Consider the following 18455-nt stretch of genomic DNA (forward strand, 5'->3'; position numbering starts at 1 on the left):
TGTCTTCCAAACCCTGTGTCTGTGCTTATTTTCCATGTGCCACTACTTTCTCTTGGAAGAGATTTGTGACTGATCAGTATTTTGAAAAACAGTATTTTCCCTCCACTCATACTGTTAATTCTGATAAATCCATTAAAATGTTCGGCAAATTGTAAAATGAGCTGTATTGCCCTGGTTATTTTTGCCATTCAGAATGACTTGATTAATGCATTTCCTGCCTTCCTGAAACTTGTCGAATGGAATTAGCATAAACAATTTACACCTATAAACAGAATAGAATAAAATGTCCATCATGTATTATTATTATTATTATTATTATTATTATTATTATTATTATTGTCAGTATGTTTTGTATCTTTTGTACTTTCACACTCCAAATGCCCCATCGACATAAAAAATATTTTTATTGTAAGATTTTCAATAAAATATGGAAAACCTCTGTGATTGTGTTCAGCTCATATTTAAGCAGACTCCTGCCTGCGAGTGTCTGGGACAAGGGAAGGATAGGAAAGGCTTGATGCCTTATAACCCAGTCCCTTTCATAAGAGCTAAAACTATTTATTTTCACTCAGGTCACATTATTTACTGGTATCTGCATTTTTAAAAAGCATCTGAAAAAGTACCAGAAGTAATTAAAGGGATAACCTTGAACTGATGTGGAGCTGTGATGAGGTTAATACAGATGGTACCATTAAAATGAGTCCAATCTGTGTAATGTGCTAGATAGAATGGAGTAAAAAATTGAATCTGCCACCACACCACAAATTTCAGAACAGTTAAATGGCATTTTAGTGCTTCTGAAATTGCTGATTAACTGCTACATGAGAACAGTTTTTTAGCTGTCCGGACAACAAACATGCCAATTTCCCAGCTGTTTTGTTGCTAAATGTTTTCCCTGATAATCTTCACTCATCTCATCCTGTAGATTCACGTTGACACTACGAAACATTATGTAAATGCTTTCTGTTCAGCAAGCCTTGAACCAGAACTCATTTAATGCTGAACTGAAACATCTACATTTTAAAAGGAAATAGAAATGCAGTTACTGGGAGTCACCATTCCTCATTTGTCCATATGGAAAATGAAAGCACATTTGTCCTGAGAATCCAGTTTACTCCCTGAGTCTGAGCCTGTTGCCTCCCCACACACCCTTTTTGTATTTCACACGCCTGAAACTGACATACTATTTGTACTTGCTTGAAAGTTGACAATGTTTATAAAAGCTCTTTTGAATGCTTGGATGCAGATGATTTGGGGTTAGGCTTTACTGTTGCTGTCAAATAAGGTTCATTTTAATTATAGCATCTGGAGAAATGATTTCAACAAGTTCCTATGAATGGTACAAAATCTGCTGTGATTGCCATTAAAGACTAAAATTCCCCAGAATCATTAATGATTTTGCTGCTCAAGTGTATATAATTTATGGGTGTGTCTGCTAAATATCAATCCGCAAAGGAGAACGACGAAGTTGCCCTTGAAGATCAATGTCCCACAAAAAAAGTTTTTTTTATTTACAAGTGAGAAAATGTAGTTTCTTAACACAAGTTACTACAGCACAGCATACTGTCACTCTGGAGTCTGGGGGAACAGGCAGAATGGGGCAGGCAGGCAGGTGACGGGAAACAGGTAGGATGGGGCCGGGCTTCAACAATCTCTTCAGTAAATGGGTTTTGGCAAAAAAAAGAAACAAGCATACCATTATTGTCACACAAGAAGCAGACAGAACAGATCCCTGCATTTATATGCTTTAGATCCACCTGTGTCCAGCTCTCTGTTCACTGCCTGGTTTGGGCTCAAGGTCCTTGCCTTGCTTATTAGTGCAGGCATCCCAGTGGTACAGCTCTGGGAGTTACTTCAGTCCACTTCAGAATAATCTCTACTCAGACTTCTCTCAGAGTAAAAAGTGTAGGCATTTGAGTGGTACAGCTTCGGGAGGGACTTCTCTTCAGCCATTCTGGCCCCATATTCCAACAGGCGCGCACTACAGTACCATCAGATCAGATCAAAATTTGTATTTGTATTGATAGCTTCATAAAGGCTTTATATGTGAAACTTGTGAAGCACACTATATGTGAACATGATGCACAATTTATTTGATAATTAGAACTAGATTTGGTCATAGCAAGAACCCACCTGAAGGCCTAAAAGTCAGTCAGGCAGATGCCACCAGACCACTGGTTTTCAGCCCATAGAAAACCAGAACATGGAAAACCTTGGCATAAAAATCACATGAGGGGGAAACCTAGCAACAGAAGAGAATGTTTGCAGGTAAGCCAGGTGCCCTGTGGTGGTTCTGGTGAACAGGGGAGTGGGGGCAGGATGAAGAAGCGAATGAAGAGAAGGTTCTAGAGAAGGGAATGTGGGTGGGAGTGTGTCCGTAGGGTGGGGTGGGGTTAATTGTCACGCCAGCTCTGCTCCACGATGGCCGACACCCTTTTCTCATACTCGCGCTTGTTCTCCTGGTACAACTGGGCGGCCTGGCTGTTAGCTGGACTGTTGGGGTTCGGTTCATCCAGCAGAGACTGTATGAGAGAGAGAGAGCGAGAGAGAGAGAGAGAGAGAGAGAGATGGAGGGGCAGATTATATTTCTGCTATGGCAATCTTTCAAGTGGCTGGTTTTCATTACTTAATTACTCATTCATTAAGGCATCACCAGGATGGTGGTCTTTGGTGGTATTTAAAATACCGTTAAATACCGTTATTTGAAAAAGCTTTATACAGAAAAAAATGTTATATAATGCAACTGATGCTAGGAAGTCAGTATTTAGAACAAGTGACTTCTGCAAACTGATCCAGGTGTGAAGGTCTTTGCAAACGGAAAAAAAAAAATTGAATAAAGAACACAAAAATATGAAAAACATTCTGCTGCTTTCACAATTAAATAATGACGGTTTATCGCAGGACAAAAGACAGGGGTTTTAATTATTTTCCTAATGTGGGGGGAAAAGGCCTTTATTTCAGATTATACATCATTTCATTCACAGTTTGTGAACAATAAGTACAGACATTCAAACAAAATATATTATTCAGATATTGCTGCGTTCTACTCCATGTAGAACAGAAAATAGACAGATAGTGATGAGGCTTAATGAGAGCACTCTTCAAGCTTTGTGCCAAAACAGAAATGGATACGGTTATTTAAAATCTAGAACTTAACCCACCTGTATAGAAGTTAAGATTGAAGACACATCGTAAGTAGGACTCCAGCGATTCTGAAGAATGTCCAAACATATACTGCCATCTGCATAGACTGGAATACAGATGGCAAAAATACACCAGTGCAATAGTAAACATGATTCTCTGAAGGTTGAAAATACACCAGAACTACAGGTAAGGTCTTGAATACACTCTTCACCATAAAAAAATGACAATAATTATTCACCATATTTGCAGTTTTCTATATACAGTATGCACCATGCACAATCAAAAACACAAGCTTGAATCAGTGAACCGGATGATGTCCGGCAGACTGGAAACTCACCATTAGGATGAAACATTTTGGAAACAAAGCGAACTGTAGGGGGTTTGTTGGGATATTCTTCTGTGAATTCTACTGTCAGTTTAAATGTACCTGGGGAGAAGAGAACAAAGGAAGTTATACATTGTTACACATAGTATATATAGTAAAATGAAAAACAACATATTTTTATATCTGCTGGTAACTGTAATTGCCTGTAATGCAATGTAAATTCATTGAATTAGCTTTGGTACTCATTGGATTTTGCTTATACAACACTTCCAACTGTCCTAACTTCATACATCTTTGCAAACCTGTAACACCCCTATTATCTCAAATGGAAGAGTTTCTAGAAAGGTTCATTATGGATGTAACTTCAACATATACAAAGTAGAGGGTCGGGGGAAATTTCTGACACTGGTTTCTGGGTGGGGTCAATATTTACAAAAATGTTACATTGAATTTTAATATTTTAATATTCCAATATGCCAAATTGAATATTCCATGGGTCATAGCTCAGCTAAAGCTATTAGTAACATGTAGTGTTTTTACACAATGGGAAAATTCTCTCAGGTGACATAAAATGTCACAGAAAGTATGTTTAATTTTGAAGATGAGCTTGGTGGAAAAGAAAGTGCATTTTTAGGGACAAATATCTCCAAAATAAAAGTAGATTTGTGTTCTCTGAGGTGAGATATGAATTCAAATTATACCTATAAATTCACAAATATTTCTGGCTTTTCTTTACAAAATTATGGACCTCTAAATATTAGAACCCAGAAAACTTAATATGACTCTACCGAGAAAACTTGAGCTTCTTACATTTTGTTTTCAGGAATTTCAGAATTGTCTAACAACACACAGAAAAAAAAAGAAAAATCCAACAGGTGCAGGGGTGCAACCTCCTGGAGTTGGCAAGGAATGGTCCCAAAATTCAAAGATTCAAAGTTGTAATACAAAGATGGTAAATTTGGTAAGTAGGGAAAAGTATATAATAGGGTGAGAGTGTGAATGCAGTGTGAAACTGTATTGATTGAAAATGGGTGACAATCAACTAAGGTGTCAAAGTGACACAAATATATTAAATATAAAACTACTTATTCAAAAATCAAACCAGTGGAGCAAAGAAGTTGAAAAATGACTACAATAATCAATAATAGAAAAGATAAGTTACATGGTCTCCTTTTCAAATAATTGACCTTTTCACTCCAGATTTCATTCCTTATGCATGTTATAATCTCTCCAATTGTAACATGCGAGTCGGTCAGGTCGGAATCGAAAACTAAGCTGAGTTCGCTCTCTAGCCGTGTGTTGATTCACTTTCTTTTAATCTGATAACTATCTACGTAGTCTCACGGCATTCAACTTATTTTAAGCCACTTTAAAAAGTACTTGCGCACGTCAGATACTGTGCCCGTTATTTTGTTCTATTAGTACTACCTTCTTTAACAACAAAAAAACGATGATGTAGTAGGCGCTTGGGGCGAAAAGGAATTTCCAGGAAGAATGATCGTCTGTTGGCTCGCATACATTGTTATAAATTGTTATATTTGTGACGGACTGGGAAGGGATATTTTTCAAACCGCTGTGTAATCGATAATAACAATATTAAAAATGGTGTGCAGAAAACGTGTATCTCGCTAGGTTCCCACCTCTATTCACTATCAGACCATTTCCCTTTTGATTGTCACCCAAATCGCATGCAGCCAGCATCACAATGATATGAATAATATTCTAGGACCAGACGGCTATGAGAAATGAGGAGATAATAAGGGTCAAGACCCACTCTTGCAATTAATCCAAAAACTCTGATAGACCCTATCTTAATCATGGGACATTCCATATTTTCAGGTACAGGGGCAGCCTGTAGCGTAGTGGTTAAGGTAAATGACTGGGACACGCAAGGTTGGTGGTTCTAATCCTGGTGTAGCCATAATAACATCCGCACAGCCGTTGGGCCCTTGAGCAAGGCAGGCCCTTAACCCTGCATTACTCCAGGGGAGGAACAAAAACTTTGAAATGTAGTACCCATGAGCAAAGTACTTGACCTGAAATGTTTCAAGTAAAATATTTAATGTTTGCAAATATTGTATTATACAATTCCCTCTGGGGCACCTGGTAAAAGCTGACATGTAACACAATGTAATGGTAGATATATGGGTGTTTTAAAAGAAGCATATGTGAAAAATGTGTATGGAAAAGACAACAGAAACAGTGTCAGCACTCACCATCTTCAAAAGGTGTTCCCTCTGGGCTGAGGAAAAACAGAAAATCTTTATGACCTCACCCTACCACTACAGCCAAACACAAATGCTAGTGTCACTGCATTCCATTATTCTTAAGCATCCAGAACACTGTGCTACAGTGTGTAGAAAGAATGTGGCCATAATGACTCACACATCACCATTATGCACATTTTATTAAAATTAGGAATTTTTTTTCGCGGATAGGTAGACAGTGGATGTTTGTTTTTATGGGAGACATTTCCTATTGTCAGTAGCCCCAACATGAACTCATACATCAGCATTCAGTAATGTAAAAGAGCTTAAATGCAATCATTTAAATTTAGAAATTGTTCTCATTTTACATTGAAAGCCCGCCCCATCACCCAATCATTCATTGATGACATACTGGGAGGTTATCACTTGGAGAACCCTCACCAAGGACTTTACTTAATGGTGAAACAAGCTCTAGTCTTAAGAAAGCACTGGAGTTAGCTATAAAAACACGCTGGGAAACCTTATTTACTTTGCTAGCTTCATACCACCGATCACCTGTTCTCCCTATGTTGTAACTGTACTAGTCCGCCATCAATACATAGAAAATTAATGAACTAACATAACAATCAACAATACAACTGAAGAAGTTGACTCTTGAGACAGTGGTGATGGGTGGACTGGTTAGGTAGCTACTAGCTAGCAGCATTGGATTATTAATGTAAACATGAAAAGTAAGAACCACTGTACACACGAAAGCAACCTAGCTACCCATAACGAATCAGCTCGCGTGGCAGCTCACCCAAAAATGACTGCATTCCAAACCATGATATTGTTTTCTGACGGGGCTCCACTGACTCCGGCTGGGGGATCTTCCTGAAGCCTAAAATTGAATGTAGGAAAAATCCTTGTTTGAAATTCTGTAATAAACGTCATCCACTATCCAAAGAAACGACTTACGCATTTATACACCCAACAACCCAGCAATCCACTGAAATGAAGCGCTAGGAAATTTGCGTAGTTTCAGTCCAAGTATGAAGCTACACCTTTCAACCCGTCGCCATGTTTACTTAGTTCTCGTTCCTATAAAAACACCCGAAAAGCCTTAATGTTTCCGACACTCCTATCATACCGTTTAAAGTCTCTCATTAAACGTCTTCTGGCTGGTGTTGACATCTTAAAATAAAGAAAAAAACTCAAGCGTAAGATTCTACTTCCTGATTTAAAAGCAAACGTCCACCAGACTTCAATCCCCGCCTAGAAAAGACGTATGTGAATGTATTCAGTAGTATCATCCAATCCAATTGCAAAGGTTTTAAGACTATACCATTTTCTGTCTCAGAGGGGTGGCAAGTTTGTGGGAAAAGGAAGATGTGATGAGCTCCGTGTAGGCTATATTTGTCAATTAATTGATTATTTTAATCAAATTCCTTCAAAACATGAACCCAATTAGCTAGGCCTGTATGTTTAATCAGCACATCATTGCTTTACAGATTATTGTTCTACAGGCATTGAATTCATTTCTGAAATGCAATTATTATTATTATTATTATTATTATTATTATTATTATTATTATGGAGGATCATGTACACTCCCATGTAGTATTTACATAGTTTGTATCCATATTCATATATTTTGTAATGAATGTCATTTTATTACTGTTGTGTTTTATTCATTATCAATTAATATCGATCACTTTTCATCGGTGTTTTCTCCTACAATTGAAATTCAGTAATTTGCCGGACTTGATCATATTTTTTTGGAACAGCTAATGCACATGCCAGATACATACCTTTTGGCAGGTTCTCCATTTTGGCGGAAAAAAAGTGCATACAATTGAGATACCTCTTTGAAACAAATGTTGAGTTTGGACCTGCATCTTGATTCCATCTCGTGATACGGATGCAAGTGCCGTAATTAACTATTGGTTTTACTGCAATATTACGAGCAGCCTCCAGAGGGCAGTCATGTTTTAGAATTTTGAAAAACATTCAATTATTTCAACAGGCACAACAGCACCAACAGCATATTTCTGAATAAGTGGTGTTTGACAATTTCTAACCAAAGGTTTTTCGAAATCATAGCAGATCTTGATAAACTGTGACAAAATATCTCTAATTATAATGAAAGGAAAAGGTGAAATTAATAGTGTCTCAATTCTTCATTAGGAAACCTACCACTCCAAAAGTAATTTAAGGGATATTAATAGATCAGGGGTTCCCAACCCTGAACTTACCCTGATTTTTGTACCAGTCAATCTCTTGATCAGTTAAGGCTATTGAAAGGTTCTACAACTTCTACTCAAACAGACTTTAACACAGTGCAGGCTTGGTTCATTACCACATACTAAACGATGTTTACCCTGTGAAAAACTATCACTATCCACAGCAACTTACAGAACATTAAACAACTAGTTGTCTAAGAACTAATTTAATTTCAGGGGGAAGCTTAAAATGAATATTGAATATTATTTTTTCTATAACTGATATATAGGGTTTTGACATAATTAAGCATTAAGAAGGCAAATCATCCTTCATTAGACATGAAAAGTGTCAAAGTAAAGACAACTGCCATACTTCAAGAAAAGCCAATATGATCAAAATGAAATGAAGACCAGCCTACACTTGTTTAGATGGTGAGTAAAGCACCTCACTTGTGACATGCTGGGAAAATCCATGTGTTTTTCCAGCTTTTGTCACAAGTGAAACATTTTCCTAACAATCGAAACATGGCATTTTGTTATCAGAATGTAATTGGAATCATATTATGCATATATGAATTTCTGTGTTTAAAAAAAAAGATTTTTTTAAAAAGATGGCTTTCATGATGTTTTCTATTTTGTCATGAGTTTATTGTTTTGAACAATCGCTTTCAAAACCAGCTGGTAGCATGTTTATTCATGAAACTTTTTGGAATCTCATCAGATGTTAAACACAACATTACAATTAAGTGGTGTTACAGGTGGCCCTCCATGAGGCCAAACCGCTTCTATTTTAGCCTAAAAATGTGGTTAAATTGGGGATCTAAGACACTGAAATGGCCATGTATCCTAAAGACACTGGAGTATTTTATAGTTCCTGTTCCAAACATCTGCAATCCGCGGGTACTCCAGCCTCTCACCTAATGCATGCTAGGAGATGCTGCAGCCCTGCCAGGACCCTGACCAGGGGTAAGCGGGTTAGATAATGTATGGATGAATGTTTTGAATGTGCCAATGTAGTCAAGACATTTTAGAGTTCGCAGGGGCCAGTCCATAAAAGGGTGGGAAGGGCATGCCCCATGTTGGACATCCAAATCATGTTAAATTAGTGTAATCAATAAAATAATTAAAATTAATCAGTCAATGAAGAAAGCTATGGAAATTAGAAGCATTGAAACGACTACAGCAATTTCAGCTTGTCAAAGAGCTGACCAAAAGAAATCTTAGTGTCTCCAAGACAACAATATGCTTTAGCCTACAAACAGGTGGTGGGGGACACCTCCCAACTGCTTAGATAAGTGACAGGTGCGATATAGGGCAATAAACAGATCACAAAATTGGACCACAAAGCTGAATAGGCTGAGTCAGCCATTTCACACACACACACACACACACACACACACACACACACACACACACACACACACACATTATGCTGGAACAGACAGATGGTCACCTTCAAGCCACAATAACACTCTATGCTCCTAATGACACATTTGTGGGGAAAAATCTGGTACGATTCTTCACATTTCTTGTGCTGTTTCCACGTGCTGAAATATGGAGTAAATATGACTAACATTAAAAGCACATTTGATGCACAGAATGTGTTGATATTGGCTGTCAGTACACACTATATGATTTGTATGTAATGTCCTTTGCACTGAACGTCATATTAATACAATAGGCTATTTCCAAATAGGTCTGGTAGCAGTGGATACCGCAATCAATTGAATAAATTGAAATTATTTTAGGCTATAGCTTAGATATTTCCTACATTTAGAAACTCCTGTAGTTTCTTCTGAATTTCACAAATTAAAATGTCAATTGGCTTGTGAATTACAACCTCAACTGCTCGTTTTATTTCTGGATTATAATAATGCTCACGTGAACCCGCGTTACACGCGGATTTCCATCAGCATACGCCCAATGGGGGGGAAGGGTTGCGGTTGCGCAATGACAAATAACGACGCTCCGATGGTGTAGCGGAGTCATCCGGCTGGAGCCAGTTTGTTCCATAAACTCACCTTCCCTTGTAGTCCGACATTGATTAATTGGCTTAAGTGAACTGTCGGTGAGTTTTTTGTTTGTTTTTTACCCACCGATTTGCTCCGGTGAAGACAGTTATGCAATGTAAAAGAGTAGCCTGCTCCACCGTGTTGTGAAATATTTTGAGTCGATATCATTAAAGAGGGATATTCCCAAAAATACTAGACAACAAATGACAAGTTTCTGGACTCCTGTAATGCCAGGGTTTTATCCAGAGTTTAGCCAAACATCTATCCTGCACACCATATCAGCACTAACCACTACAATGTTAAACTCAATTCTTCCCTCTGTATGTGGCCAAGTGATTTAAAGGGAAAGGGTTTCATAAATCAGTTTATGTATAACTTGTGCGGTCATACTGGATGTGTGCTGTGCTAAGACCCATTTGAACATGTCAGTGAAGTATTCCACGGAGTAAATGCACAGCGCAGGATTACTTCCAGTCTCGGCCATTGAGAGGAAGGCGTGCTCACACAGTGCACAGAAGCTGCTAGGTAAAGAATGTGTAATCTAATAGAGCTACAGGCTAAATAAAGACCTCCAGTGCCCTCTGTTCAAGAGCACCAGACTGACCTGGTAACAGGCCTATCTGGTGAAACCAGAATTCAATTCACCAACTTTGCTAACAGTGGACACAGCCACAGCTGCTTCAGGAGACAAAGTGACCTGGTTACTTTGATAGATGGAATTACTGGGGTTTTTTTGGGAATCCTGATGACGGACAGCTGGTGAGATCATGTGGCATAGCCTGGCAGCGCATGGGTGGAAGGCATCCCAGACATTCTTCCCCAGTAACAGTACACTTCCAACAGCAATGCACTGTTGAAACGGAGCCGGCTAGCAAACCGCCTAGCGGCCACACAAAGACCATGATCAATACACACCAACACCTGCAGTTAACACATCACCATTGATCTGCATCATGTGATCAGATGGCAGTAATCAAACCATGCCAAAAATGTAGCAATGTGTACAAATATTGAAAATAGCATTTTCAAATAGCAATTATCAAAGACAGCATGCAACACTGACCATATGTCCATTAAGAGTTCAAGATGCATTTAGCCACACAACAGGTTCATCACAAACTGCACAAGTAATTTAACCGGTGACCAATCTTGACCACCTGCCATGCCACAGAGATAGACATTTTTACACCATTGCAACAGAATGAGTTACTCTGTATTATCAGTCCATATTTAGATCCAGATGGAGAGCAGTTGTGAACTGAGAGTGAGAAATCTACAATATGTCTAGAGGCCTACCATGGACAATATTCTCATGCAAATTCCCCGACATGTCCCAATAAGCTTGGACAGAACCATTACTCTGCACAAACCCTGGGCACAATAAGAATCCCTACTTGTAAAACACAGAGACCTATTCACAGGACACTGGCACCATTTACTCTCAAGCAGGGATATATTGATTTGCAGATCTACCCGAAAGGCCAGAATGATAACGCCCTATAGTAGACCACTTGGTCATTCACAGTCCTGTGCAGGACTGACATGGGCAGGATGACTAACACACACACAACAGATCACTACCTGGTGCCTGGTCAGGACTGAACAAGAGAAGTGTTTAGACACAACATACAATCAAATTCATGCATGTGAAACAACTATGGCTTTAACTGATAGGAGTCATTAACAGGGACCAAATTAAATGGTGCAGGCCACACTTCCAAGGGGTCTTCAACAGGTCAATGTGGCAGAAACAAGTAAATAATTATCAAAGTTCCCCATCTTAAGATTTGGCCAACATACACAGCATGGGGATTAAAAGGACATCATCTTTTACAAGTGAGACGTGTCAGCCAGAAGAGAAGACATGGCATACGATTCCGGTCCAAGTTACATTGGCTGGAGCCCAAAACTAACCGAGAAACGCAGGCTCAATTTACGTCTCCAGCATGTGAGAGGAGAGCAGGGACGCACGCTACTCAAGGCCAGGTTATAATCCAGTGACATTCGCTAGACTGAAATCACAGAATGTTTGTGAAAGCTAGATCGCCTGACAAGGACACATCATCCTGTCAGATAGAGAATCCATTGCATGTTACTGGACTATAAACTAGCCTTTAACCAGATTGAACACGGCAGTTCAGGATTGTAATCATAACCTGATGTGTGGAAGAAAACAGCAGAGCGAAGGTAATATAAGTCAGTAGGTTGCGCTTTATTAAACAGAGGGGTAAAAACTGGCTGGTGACAGGCAGAGGTCGGGAGTCCCCGATTCACTTTATTTTGGGAATGACGTTGTTGGGGTGGTGGGTGTATGGGGAAGGGTGGTAGAGAAAGCACAATTTATTCCCCCAACTAGTAATTGTACCAGTCGTTCACTATAAATAAGGCAGAACATGACAGTCCTTCCAAATGTACAAGATATGTTACATTTACTGTTTTACATTAACATCCGGCATTTAAAAAATATATTTTCTTTTAAACTTAGATGACTTTCTTCAGCTCATCATACAGGACCAAGACGAAGGCTCCGCCCATGCCTCGGAGAACATTGGACCAGGCTCCCTTGAAGAAGGCCTTGCCACCCTCATCACGAGCAATCTTCCTCCAGCAGTCAATTGTGCCACTGTACATGATGTCAGCTGTAAAGGAATGGGGGGGGGGGGGGGAAAACTAAATTCAGTGCCCAGAAATGCTTTTGACAAGAGGGGGATTGTGTGCCGCAGGTTTACGAGCGCAGAGCACGCCTTCTGGGAATCGACAGGCAGGCAGGAGACAGGCAGGCAGGAGACAGGACTCACCTCCTTTACGGCCGGACTGCATCATCATGCGCCGACGGACAGTGTCGAAGGGGTAGGACGTAAGACCGGCAACAGCCGTCACACTCTGAGCGATCATCCAGCTGACCACAATGTGGGTGTTCTTAGGGTCCGGCAGCATACCTGGAAAGCACGGATACAGTTAGTCTAGCACTGAACAGCGAGCGACTCAGACTTACAGGTTGACGTTAAACCCACTGCAGCCCTTGCATTTTGCAGCCCGTACTGAAAAATAGAGGGACAGGGTGCAAGAGACGCAAGCAATGCACTTAAAGCCGTACCTTTAGCAGTGTCGTAGACACCAAAGTAAGCAGCTCTGTAGATGATGATTCCCTGCACAGACACATTGAAGCCTTGGTACAGGCCCTTAAGGCCATCCGACTTGAAGATCTTCCCCAGGCAGTTGCCCAGGCCTGTGAACTCCCGCTCAGTGCCAGCCTTGCCCACATCAGCAGCAAGACGGGTTCGGGCAAAGTCGAGGGGGTACACAAAACACAGGGAGGTGGCTCCAGCAGCACCCCCGGAGGCCAGGTTACCAGCGAAGTATCGCCAGAACTGGGTGTGCTTGTCGACACCATCCAGGAAGACCTTCTTGTACTTGTCCTTGAAGGCAAAGTTGAGGGCCTGGGTGGGGAAGTACCTGATGACATTAGCCAGGTTCCCTCTCCAGAAGGACAGAAAGCCCTGCTCCTTTGGGATCCTGACCACACAGTCTACAATGCCCTTGTACTGCATATCAGCAGTGATCTGTTTGCTGGCATGTTGGACCTAGATTTAAAGAAAAAGGAAAGCCATTAAGTGAAGATCAAGATTCAAGTTTTGAACATGCAAAGTGAAACAAGTTAATGCTGCATACAACCATTCACTCTTCCATTCACGTTACTCCAGACCAAGTGAAGCAGTGAATCAAGTACAAATTAGCTCTGATGAATTGGGCCATCCCCAATAAATCAGCTCATGACAAGTCAGATTAAAATAAGAGCTGACGTCTTGTTTAGCGACCCTCGACGACGTAGCCACCTTGCCCAGTCCCACTTCAAAATGGAGACGACCGTGGTGAGCCGTACAAGGGCACGTTGTAAAATATAAAGGCGGCAAAATAAAAAGTATATTCCTTGGTTATTCTCAATTATCCAGTCTGAGTGGGCGTGTCAAGAAGCAGCTAGAATACAACCAATGTATTCCTTAAACTTAAAATGGTCAGGCAATGCAATGCCAAGCAATTGAACGGTCACTCGTAGTCAGCTCCTACAAGGATTAAGACAAAACTGCTTTTCCATATCTTTATCAAAATGCAGCTCCGTCATGCACGTGCACACCTGTACGTGAAACGAAAATGCATGGCTTCCCAAATGGCTCGGGAATTAAATGAGTTTCCTCCATTCGTCCTTCGCAGCAGAAACAGGCCTACCCTTGCAGCGACCTTGTTAGCTAGGACTGCTAGCTAACGATTGGACTTCATAGGATGACCTTTTCTAGTGTGAATGATATTTGCGAACTAGCCAAACTCATCCGGTAAGTTTACAGGACAGATTTGCTTAGGTCCAAGGGTAACGACAATCGAGCGATAGAAAACCGGACGGACATCAATAGCCAACATATTAGCTACCAAGGCCAGTGATTCTCAAACTTGTGCATTCTGGTTTTTGTTCCAGCCACAGTTGCAATCCTAACATGTTGTTAGCAAGCTGATCATTCTTCTTTAACGTTACACGTTACACGTTTCGTGTTCTGAGGGATTATTCATTCCCTTAAACCAACTTGCCTTGTGTCAGAAATAGCTAGCTAGCGTTATTCGTGTCCGGTTTGGCTCGTTACCGGCTTTGTCTTTGGACCCCAGGTGCGAGTTTGAGAGCCATTAAGGTAATTTAGGGTCAGTCAGGTTGGCTAACGTTAGGCACAAACAGATGCGGTTAAATCAGGCAGTCAGAGAAATGAACATTAAGCAAGTTAACGGTAACTTGCATAAATTGAGTTAAACCAGACAGCTTGCCCATTTCTAAATGTAATCACCGAAAGTTGCCCAATTTACAAAGGACAACGTACCCGGTCATCATTAGAGATCAAACTTCAGACTTGGGTCTTAACCCTCTAGCGGACTGCAACGTTACTCAAACATCCAACAAGCACTTTTCTTCATAACCAGAATATCACGCATAGCTGCTAGAGCTTTACTTCGTAAAAAAAAACAACCAAATTGCAGTAACAGAAACATATCTTAAAGGCTAACGTTATAAGAGCTCGCTAACGGTTATAACTTTGCCATGTCAGCTATATACAGACCAAGACCGTTATCTCCAGATTCATCAAATGATATTGCATAATCTAGCTAATTGCCCATTACCTGAAGAAGCAGCTTGACTCTCTCAATGGGTGCAACAGCTGTCTTGGAAATGGCAGCTGCGATACCGCCAGCCAAGAAGTCCTTGGCGAATGAAATAGCGGTCTCACTCATTGTGGCGGCGCAGTTAGAGGGAACACAAGTCACAAACCGCGTACCCAAAGCCCTACGCCAAAGCGGACGAAATGGCCGAATTTATAGATGGGCGAGGATTTACTACTACTAAGATCGCGAGACTACATGGGAACTCGAATGCCATTGGTCCTTCGGCTATTCAGGGAGGAGGCAGGAGAACATGACGTATTAACTAGCAGCATTGTTGCACAAAAATATTACAACTTTTGACTTTGTGCGGACTTTTCATAATTTACATGCTGATACACAATTTCAGTGGATACACCAGCAAAATAAATGTAAAAGGTAGGCAAAAAAACCCGCGGTATTTATAAGCAATTTGCATTAGAGAATAACGAAAATGTATTCAACAGGCAAACTGAATAATAATGTTTCAGAATATAAAATTTTGACAGCAAGTTGAGTCGGCACCGAAGTTATTATATAACTTGTACTAGGCCTACTGTGTCTCGCTCCTGTAATCTGTCCGTGCAAAAGGGGAAAGGTGAGTGGAACGTCACTGAAGCACACCCAAGCTGTCCTTGTCATGCAGTTTGTTCAGAGTAAAGCCAGTGCCACTCGAGTCACCTTCAAACTGTGACCGCAAATTACTTCAGTGTGTTAAAAACACTTGGGCTATGTCACGATTAACCTGTTAAATGTTTTTGTTTAGTCATAGATATTCTGAAAAGAAACATCTTCAATTAAAATGCATCAGATTATTTTAACCCAATCGCTAAACTGATAAGGGGATTGCATTGTTTGTTTAAACCCTCACATTAAATTGAAAGTTTACTTTCTGGATTTTATGATAGGCTATTTCAGTTTTACTTTACTGTTTTCGATTGGCCCATATAATACTTGAGTGCAATGAAGGATACACGTATGATTAAAGTATAAACTGTTTTCACTCAGTGTTACAACCGATTCATAATTTAAGAGAATTATGTCATATAGTCTATGGCCTTTAATATTTTTTTACTACAAGATGTGTAACTAAAGCAAGAAACCTAGTAACTGCATAACATTAATGTGTGTGTGTGTGTGTGTGTGTGTGTGTGTGTGTGTGTGTGTGTGTGTGTGTGTGTTATGGCTGTAGAAAATACAACTAAATACTTATTAATTAAAAAGTGGCTTGCTTGTGTCCTGGAGGTGAACTGTAACAGAGTTGAAATTAAGCTTTTACATTCTGCTGCAATCCTTCTCTGTTATGATTTATTATTGTTATGCTTCATTATTAGTATGAACAAGAAATAATGCACAAATAATGTACATTTTTGACCTTAGTTAGAAATCTTACTAAAATAATTAAATTAGCCAAAGTACTAGTGATGTAGGCTTACTTAATTCATGCCGGTAGCAAAAAAATGCTTATCAAACTATTCTCTTCCATTTACAGAAAGAAAATATAAACATTTGGTCTGAGAGTGGAAGTCTGTAGCTAAAGTTCCTGAGCATATAAGCTGGACTTCAGCTATACTGTATTGACAGAGAAGTAGAACAATGAGCATGGAATATAGATTGCAACAATTGATTGTATAATTGTATAAAGAGTAATTCACATTTTCAGAATTTATCTTTTGCGTTGGTTATTGAGAAATATAACTACTTTTGTAAATGCCTGTGCCCAGTCATTTTAAATGACTGACAGATGCAAATGTAATTTCAGATAACACCCCATTAATTGCTCCATTGACTAAGTGTAAAACTTCATAGCAGTCTACCGGCAATTATAGCAGTGTGTCAATGCCCTTGTGCTCAATACATAGTTGACAACCACCAGTTCTATCCACTGCAAACCTCAGGAATCCAGGTACACTGATGTGTTATGCCCCATGTTTCTGCCAAATAATGTGTGTTTTTCCCTTATTCTATGTGTTTTTTGAGTTTAGTGTTCCATTTCATGTTTTCACTTTCACAGCCCGGTTATGTGTAAACTCCCCCCCACCCCCCACCCCCCGGACCTGATATGCGTTTCCTCATGTGTATCACCTGTTCCTTGTTGTCTCCTTGTTGGTCATGTATATACACTCACTGAGCACATTATTCATTTTTACTTTATTACACCTACCTATTCATACGATGATCTAATCAACCAATTGTGTGGCAGCAGTGCAATGTATACAATCATGTAGATACGGGTCAGGAGCTTCAGTTAATGTTCACATCGACCATCAGAATGGGGATGAAATGTGATCGAAGTGATTGTTGATGGCAGACAGGGTGGTTTGAGTATCTCAGAAACTGCTGATCTCCTTGAATTTTCATGCACACTAGTCTCTAGAGTTTGCAAAAAACTAAAGAAAATCCAGTGAGCGGGACAGAAAAGCCCCTACTTGTTTCCTTTGTTCATTGCGAGATTGTCTTGTGCCCTGCATTCGTGCTTGTGTCCTTGTACTGTCCTGCGGGTTTCCCTCCTGCTCTTTTTACCTGCCTTCCGAGTTCAGCCTCCGTCCAAGCCCTGCCCCAGCCCTCCTGCCTTCGAGCCCGTCTTCTGCCCTTCAGCCCTCATGTACTCCTGATTGACTTCCTGGCCCCCCTCCTGTCCTGCGACTGCTTGGACTTGTTTGCCATGTATTGACCTTCGCCTGAGGAACTGCTATTAAAGCCTGTTGTTTATCACATCTCTGTGTCTGCGAATGGTTTCGATCGGTTCTTGTGATACTCATGTCCTGTCAGTGCCAAGATTATACCAAAATCGCCCAGATGTGAGCTTCTGTTTCTGCCTGAACCAGGTTTAGATTATGAAGAAAATTGGATTGATTACTGTATACAGTATAAGAAGCATAATTGTCCCTGTTCATGGCAGTTTTACTCGATGATCAGGTCTACCTTCCAGTAACCTTCGTGCTTAGTTTCTGCTAAAGTGTGCCAGGGGTGAGGGTTCAGAGATGTGACTCAGGTTCTCTAGACCCAACTGACACTCATCACTGTTCTTCATATTGAATGTTCTGTCACTCTACTGTTGAAGCCCAAAAATTCTGATTTGATGCTTAATCTAAAAATGAACTAAGGGCCAAACACAAGACTGTGGCAATGGATGTTCTACATTAAATCACTGAAAACTCTTATACTGTAGGTTAGAATGAAGGAGCTGTGCTGAGTATATGTATGAAAAGATACAAGGCTCAGTTGTTGAGTGTTCAGTATTAGGGTACAAGTAGCAGAGCACACTCGGTGTTCTCTAATGCAAGCATTGAACAATGCAAGAAATCTCTCTTACAGTGGAGTGGAAATAGCAGATTTTCGGAACTAGTGTGAAATATATACTGCAGGATGGACGGATTATGTCTCC

General features: G+C 40.2%; 2 protein-coding genes across 2 annotated transcripts; both read right to left on the reverse strand.

The window, feature by feature from the left end:
* Positions 1-1481: 1481 nt before the first annotated feature.
* LOC133132260 (ubiquitin-conjugating enzyme E2 A-like) lies at positions 1482-6941 on the reverse strand. Its single transcript, XM_061247592.1, has 6 exons — positions 6806-6941; positions 6476-6556; positions 5686-5711; positions 3482-3571; positions 3162-3250; positions 1482-2522 (listed from the first exon to the last, which is right to left on the reverse strand). Exons 1-6 carry the CDS (start codon positions 6847-6849, stop codon positions 2394-2396), a joined length of 459 nt encoding a protein of 152 aa, XP_061103576.1. The 5' UTR covers positions 6850-6941; the 3' UTR covers positions 1482-2393.
* Positions 6942-12080: 5139 nt separating this feature from the next.
* LOC133132250 (ADP/ATP translocase 3) lies at positions 12081-15235 on the reverse strand. The gene is made up of 4 exons (XM_061247580.1): positions 15050-15235; positions 12987-13473; positions 12688-12828; positions 12081-12528 (listed from the first exon to the last, which is right to left on the reverse strand). Exons 1-4 carry the CDS (start codon positions 15158-15160, stop codon positions 12371-12373), a joined length of 897 nt encoding a protein of 298 aa, XP_061103564.1. The 5' UTR covers positions 15161-15235; the 3' UTR covers positions 12081-12370.
* Positions 15236-18455: the final 3220 nt, after the last annotated feature.

The sequence above is a fragment of the Conger conger genome, chromosome 7, assembly GCF_963514075.1.
Source record: "Conger conger chromosome 7, fConCon1.1, whole genome shotgun sequence".
Classification (NCBI taxonomy): Eukaryota; Metazoa; Chordata; class Actinopteri; order Anguilliformes; family Congridae; genus Conger; species Conger conger.